The 26075-nt window shown below is 40.4% G+C and overlaps 1 protein-coding gene across 3 annotated transcripts in view; it reads left to right on the plus strand.

The window, feature by feature from the left end:
* Positions 1 to 26075, plus strand: part of DIAPH2 (diaphanous related formin 2) — a 778453-nt gene that overhangs the window by 582561 nt on the left and 169817 nt on the right. For all 3 annotated transcript variants that reach the window (XM_089781656.1, XM_089781655.1, XM_089781657.1), the window contains exon 26: positions 1914 to 2049. In XM_089781656.1, coding sequence (XP_089637782.1) covers positions 1914 to 2049 — 136 coding nt within the window. The remainder of the gene's footprint in view (positions 1 to 1913; positions 2050 to 26075) is intronic.

The raw sequence follows: 26075 nt of genomic DNA on the forward strand, positions 1-26075 counted from the left end.
TTGCAATGAAATGAAGTCTTTGCCAGTTGTGATCAAATGTGCAGAGACATAACTGTCCAAAAACCAAAAGGATAAAATATTGATTTCTTCTTTGTTTCCCCTTTCTGTCAAAATACTGTTGCTTTTAAGTGTCCGGTGATATAGTGGTTCTGTAAATACCATTTTTTAAAATTAATGTTGCAGAGGAGCTCTGAACCTTCTATTTCATTGACATCAGCGAGAGCTATGGGTACTTAGCACCTTTGGGGGAAAAATCAAGTTATTAGCTACTAAATAGGGTGCCATGTATGGTGGGATATTTCAGGGTACTTCTACACAGAGATAAAAGCCCTGGTACACAGCTGTGGCTAGCCTGGGTCAGCTGACTTGGGCTTACAGGGCTCTGGCTGCAGGACTAAAAGTTTCTGTGCAAACATATGGGCTCAGAATTGACCCAGAGTCCTGGCTCGACCCTGAGCCCAAGCGTCTACACCGTATAAGAGTTATAAGAAGACCAACCTCATCATCATGACCACCCTCATCAAGGACTATTAGTGACTCCGACCCAAAATACCAGAATGTTTCAAAAAATATTTTGATTTGACTTGTTTTTTCAAAATGTTTTGATTTTTGTGCGCAATTGAAATTATATAGCCAATTCAACATAAATCCATAAATCATTTTGCCAAAGTATAATTTCTGGCTGGAAAAACTATTCGCCAAAAATATTTAGCTCACATTTAATCATGATAAAGCCATGTCTCCACAATACCCTTAAATGTGCAGAAAATAAGGGTGTTTGGGCAGCAAGGGAGAAGGTACTGAGATTTTTGAGTGAGCAGCTGACAAATGGGAACAATGTTGCCAACATTCAAAGAACCCAGAAGTTGATTTGGGTAGATATGCAGAGAGATCATGCTGGGCTTTTTTTTAAACTTTAAAATGTTCCTTCTTATTTGTAGGTTTTGTCTGTCATTTGCATGATTTGTGCTTACAGAGGCTGGGGTTTTTAGAATTTAAGAAATTCAGACAGATAGCTTCCCTTAGTGGCAATGCACATTATAAATCTAAATCATGTCGACTCCTTTGAAAATCTCAGCCAGAACATTTTAGAAAGTGTAAATTAAATTGCAGTAGAAACCAACAGAACTGTAGTAACTTGTATTTAAAGTGCCTTCACACTGAGGACTTGCCTTTCTGCCAGCGTGCCACTTGCCATCCTCAAGTTTCTGCCTGAGATGTCTGATGTAGGTCCATTATCTTGCCTACATAAGCCCTGGGGGTTGCTATAGAATAATTTCATGCATTTTCATCTCCCCATCGCCATTACCTGCTGTTTTAGTTGTGAAGAACTATTTCAGTATTTCTAATCATCTTTCTCTCTCTCTGTGTCTCTCTCAAACCTATTAGTATTTCATGTTGCTCTCTCTCTAAGGGTTGTATAGATTGCTATGTGTTCGGGATCATTAGGTACTAACTTTTTTTCTTCCCCCTTATTGGATACATGATAAAAGAGTAGATTAACACCTCATTTCATTACTGGTCTAGTATGCACTATGTATTTCAAAACCACACTTTTAAGTGTATCTAATCTAGGTAGAAATCTGCTTCACTTGTGCAAAATATCGTCCTTGAGTAATTCTTTACAACAGATGATTCTTGAATTTCCCACCTCCCCAAACTGTAATATTCTGACTTCGTTTATACCTGATTTTTTCTTATAGCAAAAAAAAGAATCAGGAGTTTTTTGACTGAATAAAGTTGTTCACTCAATGTTATCAAAAGCACATGAATCTCTTTTCAGGAAACAAGTGGCACCCCATTATGAGCAAAGTCTACTCAGACACATAAATTTGTGTGTATTAAATTACCAGCTTCCTAATTTACAGTGCATAAATAATGGAATACTCCTATTTTCAACATTTCTAATGCAGGAGGCACTGAAGGAAAACAACAAGAGAAGAGAATTGGAGGAGAAGACCAAGAGAGCCAAGCTGGCCAAAGAGAAAGCTGAACGAGAGAAACTGGAGCGGCAGCAAAAGAAGAAGCAGCTGATTGACATGAACAAAGGTAAGGCAGTGTTTTCAGAAGAGGAATTTGTAAACTAAACAAAAGATGCTCTAGTTTAAAGTCTTCCGGGTTAGTATGAAAATAACTTAATTGTTATGTTGAAAATACAGAAAAACCAAGTTAATGTTTCTGGTGTCAATTTTCAACCTTGGTTTTGCATACTTGATGTTCATGCTATTCTGCATCTGTCATTCATATAGGCGATGTCTCTTCTAAGGCATTTTGTGGTGAATTATTGGCTTGTTTTCATTTGTTGCAGTTAATTGATTTCTTTTTATATGGATTTACTCCCAAGAAAAACTTTCTTTCTTGTTGTGTTTTTTAATTTTATTCTGTAAACATCTCTATAATCAAGATACTTTGGCAATTAACATCTTTCTTTTTGAGCTTGGAGGCTCCATATTATAAATGGATGTTCTCCCAACACTACTATTATGAGCTGAAAAATCTGGTTCAGCTGTGAGCCTAAACACAGTGTGTCATTTCAGCATGATAAAAAGTAATGTGTTGAGCTTACTGGTTAGCTAGAATGACATTATGTAGTTCACGAGGGCATTCTATGAGAGAGCCCTAGAGGGTGGGGAAAGAGGAATCAATTGGCTCCTAATATCTATGCTTTCTAAAGTTCCAGAAGACTGCAAAATGCAGGCTTTACTTTCCATCCCTTTGGACCCCAGAAGAGAGGGGAGAAGATACAAATATGAATTAGATTGGACAAGAGATTAGTTTATACTTCAGTTGCTGTTCTCCTTCTCTGATCATTTTTGTGCTGTTGTGTGACTGAACTAATCCTCCTCAATCATAAAACATAAAAATGCTTAGTGTGTGACTACAACTTCTCTTTTCAACCCAGTGAACAAATCTGACAGATTCACTTCTAGCAAAATAATAGATATTTTTTCTTTGACAAACCTTACGTAAGGTGCCTAGGTGTATAAGATTTGTACCAAAATGATGTTATAATAAACCTTATAATTAGAGTGAATTGAGGTAGCACTAAGTTGGAGATCAATCAATTAGGAGGAAAGGTTTGAAATAAAAATATTATGTTTTAAGTGAGTATATATAGTCTTTGTATTGAAAGGTGGTTTATTCAAGGACACCTTTCACTTTAGAAATATTAAGACATTTTCAAATGTTATCAAAAATGTTCTGAGCTTCTATTTGTGTGTGTCCAGATAGAGGCATTTGACCTCTCTTGCGAATATGTTGAGCACCTACAGCACTCATTGAACCACAGTGACTTCTGAGTGCTCCTCAGTTTTCGAATTAAGTCCACCATAGCCTAAAATACAGAGTTCCCTTAGTAACTGGTTTTTATTTTCTATTAAAACTGCTTGGCCAGTGAACTTTTAACACAGTTTGATTAAGACATCTCCGAGGGAGTTTAACCATGTACTTCTACAATATAGCAAACTTGGTGTGTGGGAGGGTGTGGGAGGGAGGGGAACATGACTGGCTAAGATTTTCAAAAGTGACTAGTGACTTCGGACTCCTCAATTTTTGGTGGACCAAACTGAGAGAACCTCAGAGTGAGCACCTAGAAAATTGAGGAACTCCATATTACTAGGATTTTTGAAAATGATGGCAACAAGATGCTACAATATTTTTTTTTTCTAATTTGCTGTTCTTTGTAAGTTAGCCCTGCTAACACTGGGGAGTTATTTTGAAATAACAAACAGAGCATCCCACTTGTAGTATAAGGTGAGCACATAACTAGTTGGATAACCATTCCCAGAGAGAAGTTATCAGTAGTTCAGTCAGGCTGAAAGGGCATATCATGTGGCATCCTGAAAACATCAGTTTTAGGTCTGGTTTCAGCTCGGTTTCTTCATCAGTGATTTTTATAATGGTAAAGAGAAAGTACTTACAAAATTTGCACACAGTTGCCAAGCTGTGATGGATTGCAAGTGCTTTGGAGGGTAGGATTAAAATTCAAAATGGCCTGGAGAAATTGTGTGAAGTAAATAGGTTGAAATTCAATAAGTACAAAATGCAGAGTACTCCAATTAGGAAGGAAGAATCAGTTGCACACATACAAAATGGGAAATAAATGTCTAGGAAGGAATGTTTAGGAAAGAGATCGAAGGGTCACAGTGGACCACAAGCTAAATATCAGTCAAAAGTGTAATATTATGAAAAAAAGCAAGCATCATTCTAGCATGCATTAGTAGGAGTGTTGTAAGTAGTTCCCTACCTTTTTGGTACCGGGGATCGGCAAACCCATTCACAAACTTTTGGAGGACCGCAACATTTTATTTGCATATTCATTCTGTGATTGATGAATATGCAAATATATGAATAAAACATTACTGGTCTGCCAAAAGCTGAGCCCCCAGTGCCAGCCCTAAACTTTAGAGCCCCCCATCCCTCCACTTCCCAGCATCAGCCACTGACCCCAGATTCCTCTGCACCCAACCCCCTCTCCAGTGCCAGTCCCCCATCCCTAATGCCTGTGTATCAAAACCCGTTTCCGTAGAGCCCCCCACCACCAGACCCTCCAGTACCAGCCTCCTGTTTTCAGAGCCACAGTGTACCCTCTGCCCCCAGAACCTCCACCCAGTACCAGCCCCATCTCCCTCACTTAGCCCTGTGCTGCTGCCTGCATCGTGGCGGCTAGTGGTCGAGACTGGAGTACACTGCCCAGCAACTTCTCTCCCACTGCGGCTATTGGAAGAAGCGTGTTTTGCACCACCTCTCAGCAAACCAGCACCAGGTAGGGGCGGGGTCTCCTCTGGCTGTGGAGGACCTTGCCCCATGCTGGTTGGCTGAGAGGCAGGGCAGGACACAATTCTCCCAACAGCCGTAGCAAGAGTGATATACCCCAAGCCTGGCCCTCAGAGCCTCCGTAACCCAGCAGCCAGAGAGCCACAGCCCACTGTGGGAACCACTGGATTAGTCTTCAACTGGATTACTGTGTCCAGTTCTGGGCACCACATTTCAGGAAAGGTGACTAAACTGGAGAAATTCCAGAGAAGAGCAACAAAAATGATTAAAGGTCTAGAAAACATGAGCTATAAAGGAAGATTGAAAAAATGATTTATTTATTTATTTATTTATTTTACTCTACAGAGCAGAAGGTTGAGGAGAGAAATAATAGTTTTCAACTACATAAAGGTTGTTAGAAGGAGCAGGTAGAAAAACTGTTCTCCTTAACCTCTGATGTTAGGAGAAGAAATAGGCTTAAATTGCAGCATAACTAGTTGGATAACCATTGGAGATTTTTAAGAGCAGATGAGATAAACACCCATCAAGGATGGTCTAGTTAATACTTTTTGTCCTGTCATATGTGTAGGGGGCTGGATTAGATGACTTGTTTAAAGGTGTTTTCCTTTTTATTTAGACCCTTTTTTCAGGGATTGGGGGAAAGAAATTAGTTCTTCTTAACTAATAGCATTTAAAAATCAGGAAGAAAACTAGGAATTTTAATTCTTAAATAATGGCATGTAAAAATCAGGAAAAAAATAGGGTAACCTACTTTCTGAACATGAACAAGTAGACTGCTTGCTAGTTTTTTTTCAGAACATGTTGTTACAGTGACCTGTTCTTGAATATGTGAAGTCATCTCATGCAGATTCAACAAAATATTATTGTATATGTAACAAAAGCCATAAAAGCATATGTGGGAAAATTAATGTATTCTCACTGTTGTAACTAAAGAACAGTATAGAAGCCAGACCGTTGACTGTGTCAACCAGCTGAAATAAGACTTCAGCATCTCCAGTTCTATAAAAGAGACTGAAAAACAAAAGTAACATCTGTTTGTAGAATAGGTTTAAAAACTCAAAGAAGAATTTGACTACACATTTTTCTTTGGATAATTCCATTTATGATTGATAGACTAGTACAGTTCTCGCCTCTAATCAAAACAAATTGGAATTGGAAAAAAGCAGAGAGAGCTTGATCCAGCTACTGTTGAAGTTGGTGAAATACTCCCATTGATTTCAACAGGGGCTAGATCAAACTCAGAAACTCTGCCAGGCCTGGCACGTGCAGTTTCTTCTTGTGAAGGGGCTTACGGGCTTTTGGGTTAGTTGAGATGAAGGCTTGAAAACATGCAGGTTTGTAACTGCAGTTATGTCATCACCCAGTGAAAGTTCAGATTATTTTGGGCACTATGGCCCGAAGGCACACTCTTCTAGAGGACACAGAAAAGTAATGCAAGCAGAGCAAAGGCTGGAAATGCCAGTAAAAACTCTGAAAGGCACAGCACTGTGTGCTGATGTTGGTTGGATGATCATTATGCAAATTTTGTAAAACCCAGGGCTTTATTATAGATTGCCAGCACCTATAATCATGCTTCCCACCTGCAGCCAGTTTCCTGTAGGATCTGTGTACTATGCCTCTGCACATCCTCACTTTGAACATTTTATGTACAGAGTGGAACTTATATCGAACTGGGTGATGACATAACTGCAGTCACAAACCTATATCCTGGTCTTCACACTGTTTTTGCATCATCAGAGCCATGTCAATTAAAGGTGTGATTTTCTTTGTTTATTTAACTTTTTCCCAAACAAAAAAATAATTGTGCTAGTTTATCTCCTACTGTGGATGCAGTTATAGCGATGTGAATTGATGACTTTATATTACCTTATAACAATCTATCTTATGCCTCTTCCCATGTGAGAATTGCTATACCATTATATTGCATATATACTAAAAGAGTTATACCATTTTAACTTTATTAATATGTAATTAAATCAGTGCAACATTTGCATAAGAAAACCCCTTTTATAATTTATATTTGGTGAGATTGGCTAGCTCCCTGTAAATATTCAGAATTTTGCCATGATTCAAATTAGGACACTTTTCCTTTAAAAGTAAAATTTAATCTTGGTCTGTGGTATTTATTTTAGATGTGCAGCTAATTATTTTAAGAGAACATATTTATTAGGTAACTTGCTATATTTGTTGACAGTGATAAATTGTGTTTTCCTGATTCTTTTGTGTTTTTATTTGTTATGTAGTTATATAAACTTGCACTCTATCACTGTGACTTACACCCAGAATTTGTTTTTGTGGTAATCTTATAAATATGTTTTACTTAATATTTTTGAAGAACCTAATGCACATGATTTTGTCACGGAACCTCCAACCTGCTGGTTGGTTGGTTTGAAGTGACTTTTTCAGTGTTTGCTCTGAAAACTTATATTCTAACATTTAAAAAAAACATAGTAAGCCATAGATTTGTTTAGATGAGCTTTTGATGAGGTGCGTAGGTGGCAAACCCATTCAATTCACATATGAAGTTTTTTTCAAGTTAATTTCAGTTTAAATAGAAAGTCCTTCCTGAAAGAATAATCTTCCATTTTACTAGATAAAATGTAAGGAAGCGTGTTCTAGTCTAGCCAACACTTGACCAATCATTAGTCTTCCTTTATTTCTTTTTAAGGATCAGCTGACAGTTCTGGAAATTTGATTTAGTATGTATTTAGAGAGGGGGATATTCTGGGTAGTCTTGATACATGATGCCTCAAACTGCCTTGATCATATGTCTTCCTCATGAAGAATGAAAATTACTCAAAGTAGATTTTAACTGATGATTCTCTGTAATTTGGTCTTTGATCTGTGTGGAAAATGCCAATGTGTGGTTGACTATACACTGTAAAATGTGCTGGAACCACCATGTATGCTACTGAACTACCACTAAGTATCCTCACTGACCATGTTTAAATCTTAACCATGGCCCTGATGGCAAAAATAACTATCTACTTGTCCTCATTGCTGAAGTATGTGTTCTTGTCTATAATAAAACCACTGTATACTATAATATCCATTCCACATGATGTGCTTCTAATGAAAAGGAGAAATAGAAACCAGAGCATTCTCACTGAGTAAGTATATCTTACTTTGTCAAGTGACATTTTTCCCTTGGTACCTTCTTCTCTGCGGGATCATTGCTGCTTATGAAAATGGCTTGCAAATTTTTTCTAAGCCAACATGACATACAGGTCATAGTGGAAGGGTGCATATGTCCCCTAAAGCTGTCATTTTGACAAGGTGACTCTTTTTACCCAGGGATATTTTAACCTAACACAGTTGTTTCACTCGTTTTCTAACTATATCTTAGAATATACAATTCTAATGTTTTCCTAATTGAGGATCAAACAAGTGCCTTCTGTTTTTCATCTTCTTAGATTACATATCTAAAGTAATCTTACTGCCAACCTGCATTTTAAGGGCTGAATCTAGGGATGGGATTTTTTTTCAAGTTTTATAAAGAGACTAGGGTATTTTAGTCATTATATAAATGCCAACTGTAGTAATAAATCCTGTTTCCTGGGTTAGTAGGAGAAATGTTTTAGGGATCCTCTTTCTCCTCTACTCCAGTGGTCAAGCCAAGGATGCAGTGAACAACATCTCAGCTAACCCTAATAGTTGCAGTTAAAATATTAAAATTAATACATAGTAACAAAAGTAAAATATTTTCATATGAGAACAAAGGCAGGGGGATTTGAATAGCTAGTGTATCACATAATCCAGCCCAGAATAAGGTTGCAAAATTATATTTCCACCAGTAAACTTATCCAAGATGATACACTGTCTTCCTTTTGTCTGATTTATGAAGCTTTTTAATTATAGGACCAGGTTCTGTGTTTTTTCTCCCTGTGTCTGGAAATCTCACTATAAATAAAATAATGTTGAATGACACTGAAGGGCCTCTGACTTGCCAAACTTTATTAGCAGTTGCCCAAGAAATAAATCTATTTAAGTTAGTGGATTTTTAATGTATACCAATGTAATTAGAAACACAGTGGCAGAAAAGACAGAAAGAAAGGGTCTTCTCTTGCCTTATTTAATACGTAATTTGGATGGTGAGCCTGAATAATGTTAGGACTCTTGCTCTGAATAATGGGCTGAAAATAAATGATGAACTGCTTGCTCCCTTACTAGATGAGGATTCCCAAATAAGCACACTGCATGATGCAGGAGTCCTGCAGAAAATATTAGTACCTGTTTGTAATCATGTATTTCAAGACTATATTGTAATTGCAACTTAAAAAAAAAAAATTCTGGCACCCAGACATTTGGAATTGCTGAAGTTTGGCTATAGGAGGTGACTTTAAGTGCTATGCATTGTGTTTTTGACCGTGATAGTTTTTTCCAAAAAGATTATTTTCCAATGTTATGAAGGAAAGAATAAATGTATAAAGAGCTGGTATAAGATCATAATGCGAAACTAATATGAGACCTATCTGTAAAAGTCAAAAAGCTTTCATATTTATCTTAGATGCTCATTATCCCCCATCACAGTAGTATCTGAATGCCTCACAGTATTGAGTATATTTATGCTTATAACACTTGTGAGAGGTAAGAGCAGGGGTGGGCAATAATTTTCAATGGGGGACTACTCCAAGATGTTGGAAAGTGATCAAAGGCTGCATTCTTCCATGGTATTAATGGAGGAGGTGCAGGATGTGGGATTGAGGTTAGGTGCAGAAAGGAGTTTGGGGTAAGGGATTGGGGTACAGGAGGGAGAATGAAATCTGGGAGTGAGTTTGGATGAAGGAGGCAGTTGTGATCTAGGGCAGGGAACTGGGGTGCAGGGTTTTGGAATGTGACCTGGGATAGTAGGGGATTGTGGTCTTAGTCATGAGATTGGGGTGCCTGATCTGGGAGGGGATATCAGTGCATGTGGAATGGTGGGGCAGGAGTAAGGGGCAGAGCGTTGGGGAAGGGAGGGTCTGGGGTGCCAGAGGCAAGCTCTGGCCAGAGACTTACCAGCCAAACCTGCCTACCTGCAGATCTAATGGCTTGCAGAGCTTAAAATGTTTCTACCTACCATGTGGTTGAGTGAGTAACTGACTAGGAGGGTTGTGCTTTGTGGCTGCCTGTTGTTCAAACAGACAGCTCCCACTGGCTAGTTTCTGGCCAGAAACCAGCCAATGGGCTTATGTTGGGGGCGGGAGCAGCATCTGAATCTTCCGCCCTCCCCTCCAGACTCATAAAGAGAAAGTGCCCTGCAGCCGCAATTCTGTGCAGCATGGGGGGCAAGCAGGGGAGCTTCCTGGGGCTCCCCGTTGTCTCCGTGTGCTGGATCTGGCGGCTTCATGGGCCAGATGTGGGTCATAGGCCATACTTTGTCCAGGCCTGGGGAACAGTGTACTGCTTTCCCCATTTTACAAAAGGTGAACAGAGGCACAAAGATAATAGGTGACCTACCCCAGGTCACATAGGAACTGTGCTGAAGCTGAAAATGGAGGTCTCCCAGATTCCAAGCTAGCATTCTAAACATTGAAACATTCTTCCTCCCCATTAAAGGCACTAAAGAATTTTGCAGAAGATTATTTGAAAAAGTATTTCATTTCCTCTGACGCTCAGTAGTTATGCAAAATTGGAGTCATGTTTTTTACAGTTCTGCAGTATTTCTGACTTTCTGAAGGCTACTGTGATAGTCTGTATGGGTATGTCTACACTTCATTCCTCTCTCTTCATTTGCAGACACCCAAAATTGCAAATGAAGTGGGGATTTAAATATCCCGCGTTTCATTTGCATAATCGCGCTATGGTGCTATTTCAAAATAGCGCTATTTGGAGAGAAAAAACAGGGTTATTTCAAGATAAAACCCTTCCCTTAAAATAACCCTTATTCCTCATTTTTTGAGGATATTTAAATCCCCGCTTCATTTGCAATTTCGGGTATCTGCACTTACATTCCTCTTGAGAGAGAGGAATGAAGTATAGCCATACCCTATATGTGCTACTATTGCAGCTCCTTTGCACTTCGTTATTTTTGTGTGTTTAATTTAACATGTAAAACATTTTTCTTGCAAAACACATGAAAATAGAGAAGAAAAAAGCACCAAAGACAGACAACCTCCCAGGAACGGAAAAACCCACAACAGCAGTTCTCATGCAAATATTATTTAATCAGAAGAAGTTTTACTCTTCGTTATATCTTGTTAGCATGGCAATTAAAATCACCTTTTAACTACCAATGTGAAGATAAAGGGTGGAATGAGCTGCCTAAGCCACAATTAGTATTTAATTAATTGTTTTGAAGGTACATTAAGGTTTTTCACTAGCACAGATGGAGATAATGGAAATAGAGTTCTTCAGTAGTGGTTGATGACTATCTGGGATGTCTAGGTATTCTAATTCTTAAAACATATTGACATCCAAATATTGAATTATAAGTCACTTATTAAAAATGAATCTACTCAATGTTCAGACCTGCATTGGTAATAATATCTGCATTTCACAATACTATTTCATTGACATTGACGTAATCAGGGTCCAGGGTAGAAAGTTCATTTTCAGCTGTAGTATCTAATGTCATAGCACTATCCTAATTTTATGTACATATTCTGTGTCCATCAAGATAAGCATGCAAAATTTCAAAAACAAAACAAAACAAAAAAACGAACCCTAAAAAGAATAAGAGAAAGATATCAGTTTGTGACCCCATACTTCTGCATTGGCATTCATGTAACACCATTTTGTGCTAAATGAGGCCTGGTCTATGCTACTGAGCAATGTTAAACTAAGGTACACATCTACAGCTATGTGAATAGTTCTAGTTACCATGGCAGCTCCACTGTGTGTGGGTTGATGAGAGAAACTCTCCTGTTTAACTCCCTTTTACTCTTCTTTCTCCAGTGGAGTACAGAAGTCAGTCAGAAGTCAATTTAGCAAGTCTTTACTAGACCTGCTAAATCGACCCCCGAGGTTGAATCCTCTGAGCGCCAATCTCCGGGTAAGCGAAGACAAGGCCTGATAGTGTCAGGCAGTGGTTAGAGCAAGATACTTGGAATAATGAAACCTGGATTCCATTTCTCACTGTAGTAATGATTAGTATCTTTCTGCTTCAGTGGCCTATCTGTAAAATACGGATAATGCTTATATGTCTTTGTAAAGTTTCATGAGATCCTTGGAAAGATACTACATCGGTGCAACTTATACTAGTGAACTTTCATCTGAGAATATTGACAATAATAGTCAAATACTTTACAAGTATGCATGAATTAAGCTTAATAAACACCCTGCTCCTTCCACTGAAGCACATTTCATTATATCATGTTTTTTTTTCCTTATTTCATATTTATTTGCGTATATTTACTCTTTAGGGGGTCGCAGCTTCATAGTGTCTGTAAGTCAAAAGGAACATGTACCTGTCAGCGGTTACTTGGGTTCATTCTGCCCTCAAGCTCCCTTTGTGCCACCCTTTCATGCCCCTCTATTTCAGGGACTAGTGCAGTTCCTCTCTCCTCTCTTATGCCAGGAGCTCTGTGTGTCCAAGCTTAGCTGGCTTCTCCCCATGTCAGGGGCTCTTTGTGGTCCCCATTCTCTCCTTCCCCCTCCCCCCCCCCCCCATAGCTGGTCCAACATTGTCTTACCCATGTGAGGATCTCTGTTTACTTTTTTACCACCCCTGGCAGAGTCTCCTTGTTGCAGACATTCCATTCTCCATCTCTGTTCACACTTTCAAGGTCCCTGTTGTCTCCACCTATATCTGTATGTTCACTACTCGTATATCTCTGAATCCCTGCTTCTCCCCAGTCCTGGGTCTCCACTTCTGTTCCTGAGTCAACTTTTCCCTCTCCATCTCTACTCCCCCCTTTCTAGGTTCCTGCTTCCATGGTTTCCCCAGTTTCCTCTTCCTGGTTCCCCTCTTTCCTTATCACTTCCACTCCTCACCTCATCATTTCCTTGTAGATCTCTGCTTTGCCCCTCTCATGGTGTCCATCCTCTACAATCACCAAGCCCACTTCTCTTTTCAGTTTCTGCTTCCCCAGGCACCATTGATGACCCTTAGTCTTCTCTGGGTTTCTGTTTCCCCCACTACTACTCAAGGAGCACATCTTTTGGTCTCTAGTGTTACCTGGGGAACTGAGGTAAGCAATTGTTGTGGGAGCTAAAGCTAATGGCAATGACTGAGCCCACGGCCTAAAGCCGGGTGTCCCCCCTCCCAGAAGCCAGATTCGGCCTGGTGTTACGTATCTGATCACCGTTGGATTGGGTAACCACAAATCAGGCTAAACCAATGTTTAGGGCCAAACCATATATTTTTGAACAGTGTAACATATATCAACAACAACAGCGTGAACCCACCCTATCCCAGAAGAAAAAAAGATAGATAAGTCCCGGATACAACAAAGGGGAATATACTTTACAAATCAGAGGCAGATGGCGATTGATGCCTGCAACCTTCTACCCTGTGGCTAGTGTAAAGCCTTAGGGGAGGACAGCAGGGAGTCCCTCGCTGACAGGGAAAGGTAATCCAGTCGAACGGCCCTCCTGCAGGTGGATCTCTACCTCCAGTGGGTCGGGTAGATTCCCTCTGGGATTGGTGCTTGGTAGCCCTTCGACTTCTAGTCCAATCCAGTGGGTAAGGATGATGGTAAATGAGTTCAAGTCCATGTGACAGAAGCCAATAATCCTTAAGTGGGGTGTTTCCACACTCGCGAGGCTCTCTCTCCCACACTCAAACAAATCCTTATACCAGAACCCACAAACTAAAATGGATCACCACGGGAGACGAACAGACACTAACAGCAGACAGTGACTGACAGGCTACGATATGGATGGACGATGGCGAACCCGAACCCTTCCTTGATTAGGGCTTATAAGCCCTTCAAGGCGGGAAAAGGGTGGTAAGGGTGGTGTCCAGCAAATGGTGCCATGCAGCAAATGGTGCCATGTGCAACACTCCATTAGGGAGGGGTGCACAGTTTCTGAGCGGTGTGCAGCTCATTTTAGTGCCCAGTGCACAGTTTTGGACTGAGTGCAAACTATAGTGCGGGGTGCACCGAGCAGATGACCGTGTGCACTTAGGTTTTGGCGGGAAAAGGGTAACACAGGGAGAAGAAGGAAAACAAGATGGAATCTAAAGAGGCTCCATCTTGGACATAAGCTTGAAATGTCTTTTACCCTGGCAACACTAGAGATTTCCACTATTGTTTCCGCCTTCTGTTTTAATTCCTCGTTCTCTGTTCCACTTGTCTTCCTTTCCCCTGGATCCCAGCTTCCCCTGTACAAACTTTCCTTATAAGGCTCCCATATTTCTGTTAGGATGCAGCTACACAGCACCCTAAACTTGAAATAAGATATACAATTTGTGCTACTCAAATTGCGTATCTTATTTCTATTGTATTTCGAAATAACGTGCTATTTTGACATATCCCTCGCCCAGTTACAGGGATGCCGAAATAGCGTGCCTGTTGTTTCAAAAAATATTTTGAAATAAAGGGCATGTTTAAAAGACAGGGGTAGCTATTTCAGGATACTTCCACTATCCCTAAATAGCTCCATTGTCAGATGTACTCTTAGAATCCAAACTACAGGGAAAGTTCCCATGCTGAAAGTTAAGCCACTGCTTCTGGCAGCCCTGGTTTTCTTGTGAATTGGGCTTTTCTGGTAGCTAGCTGGGTAAGCTATAAAAGGGTGACAATAAATACATCCAGTGAGGATTATCTTGAGGGTCAATAAATTCATGAAAGATTATTAAAAGTTAGTGGGAAAGTCAGTACATGTCATGAAAAATGTGAACATACAGAATGAAAATGGAGTGGGAAATTATTTTTTAAAAATATAGAATAATGAAAATGTAAACGGTTCTAACTTAGACTTTATCTGATCGTGGAGTGCTGAGATTATGCATTTATTTATATTACAATTTCTTTATTTATTGCTAATTTATTTTTGTATGTCAGTCCTTAGGGAACTTCTGTACAGAAGTCATTAAAATATTATTATTGGAGGAAATAGCAGCAAACAATGATCTGAGACAAATTGTCTTTGTATATTAGTGCAAGAGTTTGCTTTGATTTTTATCTGTTACTCATTGAGAATACAGCCTAGCACCATTTGCAAATGATATGATAAATGTTAGAGTTTATATAATATGAGTCTTTAGTATGGCAACCTGGAAGCAATATGAATAATCTTAATATAGGGGGTAAACAAAGTTAATTTATAATTTAGAAAGAGATTTCCTGGAGAAAATAAAATAGTTAAATATAAAAGTGTTTTGTAAAATCTGAGTTATCAGTACGTACTATGAAATACCCATGGCACTTCTCGCTAAAGTAGGAGCATTACCAAACTGTTGGCTTTACGAACCAAGTTCCAAGATAATTGCCTATATAATTCCCACATCCTGTCACGTCACTTGGACAAATTATTTTTATCCAAACTGTTATGTAGTAGTGGTGTTCTTGAATATGACAGCTGTGCTGCATCCCAGAAGTGGCCATACTTTTCAGTGTAATTGTTCAGTAAAATGATACTTACACATACTGTACTTGATGGGTGTTAGATGAATAGTAATAAGAATTTCGGAAATAAATAATTTAGTTGATCAGCCTCCTAACTGAAGGGTTAGTCAGCAGTCAAAGCACAGAAAGGAAATTTGCACTTTAAATATATATCTATCATAAAATGGAAGTTTATCTCTATGCAACTGAAGGGTGGGAGGAAGAATGGGCTGCTTGTTAAATTTGGCATCAGTGGAATGTTGTTTATTGTAGCTGCAGCATATAGCTTCACACGTCTGTTGAGATGTTTTTCTCCCAAGGGGCTTTCTGCCACAGTATGCCGAGATAGAGACAAATTAATCTTGTTGATAAGTCTTGTATCTACTGTACCATGGTGTTAAACAGCTCTGAAGAAATATACTACTGAAACTTTTCAAAACTATCTTAATTAAAAGTGATTTGAATCAATTAACATTCATTCTCCATCAGCAAATACCATAATGCCACAAAATACCTTAGTTTTTAATATTGTTTCCACTGAAACATGCTGACTTACTAAGTGTTAGAAGGTTCTTTTAAATATTAGTCTAATACTTCACTCCTACACATTGCACTTGGTTGTTAAAAACATTTATTCATTATATTAAATTTAAGAGCAAACTGTGATGATTAGACACTGCATACAGCACTTTTCTTCATGAGAATAAGTCCACTAGGTATAACAAAGACTCCTTGTTCAATGTCAGAAGTCTACCTGTCTTCTTCCTCCCCCCACCTCCCATATATTCAGACTTCTAATTAGAAGAACTGAACCTTTCTTTCATTGATTTTAGTGGAGCTTTGTGAACATCAGATTCTAGTAATCAAATATTCAACTTCAAATTGCAGGTCATTTGGTGAGATACATAACCTTGTTGGGGGAAGAAAGTGATTTAAAAAAAATCTATAAACCAACACTGTGTTTAATGTTGAATATGTGATGCCTCATCTTTTTAAATTAAGTAGAAACAAAAGATGAGTTTTGTTACCTACACATAGTAGCTAAAAGTGAATTTATTTGAAATTAGAAATACATTTTTAAAAATGAGAAGATGGATAATAATCTGATGTGTGAATCACCTGAGAACTTTTAGTGTCGAAATCAAGGAACCCAGATTTAAAAATTACCATGGCATTATTCACTGAGTTGCATTCAGCAAGACATGATCATTGCTAAAGACAGTAAAACTAGAAAGATAAGGTGGATGATAATATCACTGGCAGCTACAAATTTGTATTCTGTGTACAGTACATGCTTACTGCCTGTCATAGTGTGCATTATTTTTCAAGGAGAGATGGGATACATCAGACTTGTGCCATAATAAATTAGTTGCTTCCCAGGCTGAGGGAATAGCTCACTTGGACACCTGGGCCTTATGAAAGGCCTGAGAGATATCAATCTGGGGTGAACTGCAGGTTAGGCTGGACTGGAAGGTGGTGAGTCCAGAGAATCAGCTTTCAGGGCACGGAGCAGGAAAGGATTCAAGGAACAGAGAACAGGAGAACTGGTCTAGGGTTTGAGGTTTTCTATCCTTGAGACTCTCAAGAGTAATGCAGGAAGGGACTGGAAAAAGGATCTGGAATAGGGCAGACTGATGAATAGTCCCCAAAAGATAGAAAAGCCTTTTTATTTGGGGAGGAATATTTAATCGGACTTTTGCTATACAGTACAGTACTAGGGGTCAAAATTTGTTTGTGATGTGTCTGGAGGAGAAAGCCACATCTCCAGCACAGTCTAGTGTCTGGAAAGCAAAGGAAACCAACTTCAGAAAGAGAAACTGAGGCAAAGATTGCCAGCTGCACCACACTCTGCCAGCAAGGTGTAGTACAGGGCAGCTACGTACACAGTACTATAAAATTCTTCTGCTTTAACTTTATTTGCAGACAATCATTCTCAGAGATAAGATAAAGGCTGAAAATAATCTAAATAACTCTGTACTAAAGGAAGTGTTGTAATAACACCATTGTGCAACCCAATCATTAACGAGAAACTTGTTTTAGCTTAATATTTCAATATTCAATATCAATATCCAAAGTGTCAAGTGAACAGCTGCTACACACCAATATAGCAATTAAATTAACTATGTTCTAAGTCAAGTGTATTTATATTCAAGCCACATAGTTATTGTTAACACATTCATAATATCAACTGAAAACTCTCAGCCCAAACAAAGACTAACCAGATTAATAGATCTGATAAACCCACATGGTATGTCCACGTTCCCGTGCTATATTTGACTGAGAACAGAGAACTTAAGTCTCTGTGTTCAACAGCAGATTATTCTTGTATCACCCATTTGATAATGGTCTGTCAGCATGTAATAAAGCATCGTGATGACACATTACATATTGGGCATTAAAACCTCATGCCATTTCCATTAAATAACTCTAGGTGTTTAACTCTCGTATAAGAAGCTTTTCTGTCCAAAAAAAAAAGAGGCCTTAACAACTTTTGATATAAAATAAATGAACAGTGGACTAATGACCACAGCAACCACAATTTTTGAATTGCTAAACTGAAATTAGAATTGAGAGGGGTCACTTTTGAGCAGAAAGTGGTAAAGAAAATTAAAACACAGAACAAAAATTGAATTCAAAAGAGTACTTGAAGAAATTCCATGTTGGACTAAGGAACAGATTTGAGGGACTACTGGTGGCAGAGAAAGAGAAACAGACTGGCCCTGAAGAAACACAGGCAGGACTCAAGACAACGTGATTCAGGCATAACAGTCGCAGTTGGATATCAACATAGAGCAAGAAAAGGCTAAACTAAAAGATAGGAGATCTCAGTGAGAACAGAAAAATACTGAAAGCAAAATTCCTGAATGCTCACACCAAGCAAATATCGGGAAGAAATGGGGGGGGGGGGGAGGAAGGGTACAAGAAAGCAAACAAAACCATGAGAAGCAAAGCAAGGAAAGATAAAGAAGATAAGTTGAAAACCAAACTGCTGAAGTTTGTGCTATAATGGGAACCCACGGAGTCATTTACCAAGTGACTAAAATCCTGTGTAGAAATCTCAAAACAGGAAATGGGTGGATAAAAAGCGAGATGGAAAAATGCTCTCACAGAAAAATGAACAGAGTGTTTCAAAGTTCTCAACAGTCCCAGACTCACTTCCATACCAGATTTTGCTGAAATGTGACCCTTATCAACTTGATGTTTAACGTTGGCCCAGTAGAGATGTTAGCTTTTTAATAGAAGTTTATACTTCTAACAGAATGGCAGAAAATGATCAAACTACAAGAGAAATGCTAAAAGCACTTGAACATTTTTACTAGTTTCAATGAGGTTTGGGGAAAAGAGATCCCTCCTAACCCATGGAAGCATGCTGTCATTGCCAGAATACCCCAAAAAGGATTATCTTAGGCTATGGCTACACTACTGGATTATTCTGAAAATAACATGTCCACACTACAGGGTAACCTCAAAATTAGTCCAAGGCAGGCTCCCTTAATGTGGACACGCTATCTTGACTTAGAGCCCCAGGAAGCACTGGGAGTAATTACTCTGAATGACTCTGGGGAGTAGTTATTTCTAAATAACAGCAGCTGAGTGTCCACACTAACCCTATTTCAAAATAGCAACTTTGAAATAAGCATTGTTCCTTCTAGATTAAGGGGTTATTATTTCGAAATAACAAGACCATTATTTCAAACTAATTTTGGAATAATGGGCTTGCTGTGTAAATGGTCACCTGGTTATTTCTAAATAACTCCCATTATTTTGAAATAACTGTGTAGCATAAATGTGCCCATTCTTACTAATAAATGTAGAGGGGTTGAACTACTTTCAGTTGTAGCATGATCCTTCTGCAATGTGATACAGTATAGGATGAAAAACTCATCTTAGATAGAGACTGCGTTGAATCAGACCCAATAGATCCTCTGAACATCAGATATTCATATTGGATAGCATCACAGAATATATAGATTAGCAAGGTCCTCCAAATCCCCCATCATCCATTTCATTGATTTTTTTTTCAAAAGACATTTGACAGCATTCACAGACATGTATTGTGAGAGAGTCTTCAGTTCTATGGACTCCCAGCTAAATAAATCTGACAACATCACCAAGGCCACATACAGAAGATACTAAATGCTCTCAAAGTGTGAACAGCCAGACAACAGAGGGATTCACTATGAATATGGACAGGAAACTAGACTGCATTTTATCTCTGCTTTTGCTTGGCATTGCCATAGACTACCAGATAACACAAATGCTAGTATAGGGTAGGTCAGTGGTCTACAACCTTTTTACACCGAAGATCACTTTTTAAATCTCAGAACAGGTGAAGATCTACCGCCCCACCCCTTCCTTGAAGCCCTGCCCTCTCTATTCTTCTCCTGTCCATCACTTGCTATCCCCAACCCTTACTTACACACTCTGATAAATGGTTTATTTTTAAATTATGCAATATATAAAATTAAAATCACGTGTTTATAGTTATGAAATAAATGGTCTATTTTTTATTCATGCTATTTAAATCTAAAATGAAGCATTTATAATTATACATTTTGTGGGGTCAGAGTTTTGCGGCTGGGGGCAGGGGAGAGGGAACAGGGTGCTGGGAGGGCAGAGGACAGGGTTATATAGCAAGGGACAGGTTGCCAGTGGGGACAGAGTTCAGGGAATGGGGACAGAGTTCTGTAGCTGGGGACAGGGGAGTAGGGTCTGGGGAGTGGGGACAGGGTGCCAGTGGCAGCAGAGAGTCCCCTGCATCTGCCTCCTCCCAGGATTCTCCCCCCGCCCCCAGAGGGAAGCCAGCACATGCCTCCTCCGGGCCCGACTCTCCCTTCCCCTTCGCGGCGCAGGGAAACCCCCCATGTGCCTGTCCCGGGGCCAACCCCCCCCCTCCCATGGCGGGGCCAAACCCCCGCGGGAGCCTGCCCTAGGGCCAACCCCTCCAGCTCCCGCGGCAAGGCCAAACCCCCGCGGGCGCCTGCCCCAGGGCCAAACCCCCCTTTCACAGCCCGGCCCAGCCCAGCCAACCCCTCCCCCCCCAGCCAACCCCCGCCCTCTCCTGCCGCAGCGCGGCCAACCCCCACGGGCGCCTGCCCCGGGGCCAAACCCCCCTCCCGCGGCCCGGCCCAGCCCAGCCAAACCCCGGGGCCGACCCCCACTTCCACGGCACAGGGAAACCCCTACGCTCAACTCACCCCTCCAGCACTGGCGGCGCAGGGAAGCCTCCGCACTCCTCCTCCGGGGCCGACTCCACCTCCCCCAGCACGCAACAGAGCTGTGGGAGGGGAGCAGCCCGCATACTTCTGGAACTCCCGGAAGTGACGCAGGCTTCAGACAGGACTTCCGTCCACCCTGCGGGAAGCCTAGAGGTAGGTAGTGGGGTTTCTCAGGGGAGGGGGGAAAATGGGGAATGGGGTTGCCTGAACGCCTCGCGATCAACTGGTCGAGGCCTCGCGATCGACCTGTCGATCGCGATCTACGGGTTGGTGACCATGGGCGTAGGTAGATGTCAGATGCCTGGAATTCTTAGACTACTGGTTTGTACTACTGAGCAATGCCCCTGAAAAGTTGCAATCAAGAACAGGCAGTCTTGCAAAAATAGTAAACCAACAGGGTTTAGTTTAGCAATGCTATAACAAAACTGCTTTCAAAGCAGACATCGAGCTTCATGTAACAAGCTAATATTAAGAATAAACCTCATTTCACTTAGCTGGGCAGCACTATAATAACTGAAATCTCAAGAAGGAAGTGACATTAATGATAAGGAAAAGCATCCACAGCATTTACCAAGCTCAACAGCATATGGAAATCAGATACACAGCACTATTAGAACAAAACTGAAGATTTTAAATGCAAACATGGTGTCTGTTAATGAGAGATGGAGATATACTAAAAAGTAGAAAACTAGGTACCTTCAAAGTGAAGTGCCTGCAGAAGATTCTAGGCAATGGTGTATTACCAGTGACAAGATATGAGAGAGTACCAACTAGCAGTTTGTTTCTACTAGAATCGGAAGGAAGATCTGGACATAGTTGGGGAATATACTCAGATGTCAACATGCAATCTTGCATAAAGCAGATTCAGATTCCTTCAGATGATCCATGCTATGATTTTCAATTGAAACCAAAGGAGTTAGAAACCCGGGCACCATTGCAATCTAATGTTGGATGCCTGAATAAATAATGTCCACTCTATTTAGCCTCTGTGTAGGAGCAAATAGCACAAATTCATCGAACTAGGGGAGTGATACTTTTTTTCTCTTACACACTCTGCAGTGAAAGTATGTTGGTGTGTACACACATACACGCGCACACACACTTGTTTTGGAATGCAGCTATTTTTGTTAGTATGACTCCATTCTGTTTCCCTTGGTGTCTGTGGACTCCCATTCCCCTCCCCCCCCGTATTTTAAGATTAGAGCAAAATGTGTGCATCACAGGGCATAGTTCCTCTCTGATAGTCTCCCTGCAAAAACTGCACATACTCTAGTGTTTGTGCTTCACTATATTCTTTTATTTTGAGTTCCCTCCACTAGGTCTACCAACAGTCCCTATGCAACCATTTGTTTACAATCTTGCAGGGGTAGCCATGTTAGTCTGCAAAAACAAGGAGTCCTGTGACAATTTAGAAATGATCAGATTTCTTAGGGCATAAGCTTTCATGGGTAAAACCCACTTCATCAGATGAATTGGAGTGGAAGTTACAGGAGTACGTATACAGGATAAGTTGCTTATGTTAATGAAGCTAATCAAATCAGGGTAGAAGTGGGTCATTCATACATTTGATCTGGAGATGTGACTAGTCAGAGAGGTAATGTGTTAACCAGTTGAAATCCTTATTCATTCCTAAATTGATAGTATTGAATTTGCAAATAAATTCTAGGTCAGTTATTTCCTTTTGTAACAGGTTTTTAAAATTCTTTTGTAGAAGGATGGCTACTTTCAAATCCTTTACTGAATGTCCAGGGAGGTTAAAGTGTTCCCCTACAGGTTAATGTGTGTTACCATTCCTGGTATCTGATTTGTGTCCATTTATCCTTTGGCATAGAGACTTTCTGGTTTGGCCAGTATACATAGCAGAGGAGCATTGCTGGCACTTGATGGCATCATGTTAGTGGAAGGGGTATGAGCTTGTAGGTGTGGCTTATAGGGATGTAAAATCCCATTTAATTGGTTACCTGGTTAAACATATTGTCCCAGACGGAGCAGCCTCTGCAAGCAGGGGCTGCTCCAGCCAGGGCAATGCAGCCCCTGCCCACAGGGCCCCTGGGCCCTCTGCATGCAGGAGCTTAACCAGCCTTCACCAGAACAGCCCTTAACCCGCAGGGCTGGAACATCCCCTTGCCTATGGTTAAACATGCACATCCCCAGTGGCTTATGTGATAGGTCCTGTAATGGTGTCACCTGTGTAGATATGTGGTCAGAGTTGGCAATAGGGTTTGTTGCAGCGATGTGTCGGTAAGTATTTCTATGGTGTGTTGTGTGGCTGCTGGTGAATATTTGCTTCAGGTTGGCGGGGCAGGCTGTAAGCAAGGACTGGCCTATTTCCCAAGGTCTAAGAGAGTGAGGGATCGTTTTCCAGGATTAATTGTACATTGTCAGTGATGTGCTGGAAGGGTTTTAGCTGGGGGCTCTAGGTGATATTCAGTGTTATTCTGTGATTTACCTTGTTGGGCCTGTCCTAAAACAGGTGACTTAGGATATTCACCTAGCTCTCTCTGTATATTTCTTCACTTCCCCAGGTGGGTATTTAAGTTTTAAGAGTGCTTGACAAAGATCCTGTAGGTCAGGGCTACTCAACATTGGAAGCCCCAGGGGCCACAATGATACTCTCAGCACATGCAAAGGGCTGCAATTTAAGTGTGGTTGTATATACGTGCAAATATATATGCAAATAGCTTCTTTCACACTGATGGGCATGAATACAAAAGTTAAGGCAAGACTACACAACACACAGGTCCACTTTGAGCAGTGACAGTTCCAATAATTTCACTACTAAAATGCATATCAAGAGAAGACCATTATATTGACTACTTTTTTGTTTTAGCTCCCACCCGCAGGCCGCAAACAAATGGGTCATGGGCCGCATGTGGTCCTCAGGCCACGTTTTGAGTAGCCCTGCTGTAGGTGTTTGTCTCAGTATAAGGAATTGGAGCAAATATGGTTGTATCTTAGGGCTTTGCTGTAGACAATGGATCATTGAATATGTCCTGGATGGAAGCTAGAGGCATGTAGGTAAGAATAGCCGTCAGTGCCAATAGCACTTTTTACCATCTGACAAGGACATCAGGGGAAAAGAGGTTTCTCTCCCTCAAAGCCTCATGTTACTGAGCTCAGCTAGCGTTGGTCCCCCAGCTCCTTTGGCACTTCCTTCCTGCTCCTTTATCAGCCTTGCACTGGTGGTGTAATTGACTCCTTAGAACAGTCTGCTGGCCAACCTGATTGTCCCAGTCAGCTTTCTCAAGGGGAACTAATAAACGTCAGGGAGAACAGAATTCAGACTCACCTGTTTGTACGCTGCAGTTTTCCAGAGGGGTTACAATTTTCATTTCACCAAAGTGTATATGAATAATTACTTTTGTTAGTGTTTTGTCAGAAATCCTTCATTTTTTTAAATGTTTGTGTATATATCTATTTCCTTGCTTTCTTACTTACTCATTGGGCCCTTTTGAAATGCAACAGGAGAGAGAGTTTGCCTACCCTTATTAGACTTAGGTCATGAACATGAGTTTAAATCTTTTTTGAAAGGTGGCTATCTCAGTTTCTGTTTGTTATTAGTATTTATTAATAATAATATTTGAATACAATTGATAATGCAAAGGTGGTTGTGTCAGAGCAAATTTTGTTAACTAATTATCACGACAGTATATTTAAATTGGAAAAGAAAACAGACTTCCCCTTCTAGTACACTTAACAAAGACTCGCTGTGGTAAAGAAAAAGAATTGTAGCTCACATATCCATGTAAAATAAACAGAAGCCTTTAAATGGTCTCTTTAATTTCCATTTCTTGTCTGAGGACTACCCACAGTTAAGCTGGCGATAGCGGAGGTAGATAGGAAATTAATATTTATACATTAGACTTTGAGGATTTTTTTTCCCAATCTGGTGTTTCTTCTAAAGGAAAGTTTTTTGGCTCAATTTAGGGACACTGTATTTCCAATATTCTCAGAACTCAGTAAATGTAGCTATTAGGCCATTCATAGGTTCTATCTTTAGGGCCATTTCAAGCAATAAGCTTAAATACGTCACTTGGAGAATAAAATTCAAGTGGCAATGACATCAGAAATGAGACCGAGTAAGCCTCGAGCTTTAGCAATAAATCCTCTGTGTTTATAATTTTATAAGGACAAAGCAAGCTGCAGACACAAACGCTGCTTACTTTCCAAGGTGTAAAAATTTAATTTTGTATTTCCAGTGAGGTAATATCACAAATCAAATATTTGGGAAAGAATTGTACTTCATCTTGTGCAGTAAATGTTAAAAGGACATTTCTGCTTGTATATTTTTAGCTTCAAAACTAGATTTTTGCGTTGCCCTTATGTCAGTAAAATGAAAACCTTCTTCTTGGTTGGTTAGCTATTTTTGCTAAGAAGTGAGAACCTTTCTGAGTAATATCAGAGCTCAGACCACAAGAGAAAAGGCCTTAAAGCAAATGTGCAAGTTTCGTCTAATTAAAATGGTCTCTGAAGATGTAGCTTTGGGTTTCAAATGCACAGTTTTCATTGAAAAATTCAATTTGATATTTCTTTATAATAAGTAGTTGAATGTGGGAAGTCTTCTATTCTCCACCTTAGCATTCCCTCGGTTTGTTGCTCATTCATTCAATCTTACATAGCTCAATCAGACATTCCGCAGCTACTGGGTTATGGAATACAAATATATGTGTGATCAGCTTTGATTTATACATATATCGAAAAGAAATACATCAATGAATTTGGTTTAATTTTGAATGCTAACATTCCATATTCTAATATATTTTCAACCTTATTTCCCCACTATTCGTTTCTTCACAGTATAATCAACATTCAGCTGTGTACTGTAAGTTGTATGGAGTATCATATCTCTCGATAGCTAAATGGTGATATGATACATGTGGAAGATGCTGGAAAATTATCCTTACTATACATTAAAGAAAACTTTTCCTGATGTACAACAGAGTGACGTCATGCATCACTCTGCATCCCACAACACCACCCGCTGCCCTCAGCCCTGCCTCCATCCTCCCCAGAGCTCAGGGGAGCCATGCAGCCTGTTGCCTACCCCCTTTTCCATACCCCATATCAGAGGCCAGGGGGAGAGGGCCGGGTCTGGCTGCCCATGGCTTTGGCCCAGCACTGCCCAGCGGCCTGGAGAAGAGAAGCCCAGACCTGACTGCATGCCGCAGCTGGGAGAGTTGGGGGGGGAGGGAGGGAGAAAGGGTCCAGACTGGGGGAGTGCAGGGGAGGAGGAAGACTAGGAGCCTGGGCTGGTGCAGCGGGGGAGGGGGAAGAGAGGGAGATGGGGGGCTTGGGGTTTGGGGTGACAGGTAGGAGGGAGAAGTGGGGTCAGGGCCTGGCCTGGAGGGAGAAGGAGCCCGGAATGGCACAGCCACAGCCTGGCTCTCCCCAATGGTTGGGGAGGGCGGAGCTGGGATGGTCTACTCCCCGCAAGAGGGGAGTTGGTGACAGCAGCAATCAGGGGTACAGCTCCCTAATTATTCTTTATTTGCTAAAGTTGTAACTTATCCTTGTTTTTACAGAAACAACACAAGCAAAATGTTTCTAATTTTTTTTTTTTGTAAATATGATGTTCTTTGAAATATCCATCCTGTTGATTCTGCCATGC

Source organism: Pelodiscus sinensis, chromosome 13 (assembly GCF_052426305.1).
Source record: "Pelodiscus sinensis isolate ZL-2025 chromosome 13, ASM5242630v1, whole genome shotgun sequence".
Taxonomy (NCBI): Eukaryota; Metazoa; Chordata; order Testudines; family Trionychidae; genus Pelodiscus; species Pelodiscus sinensis.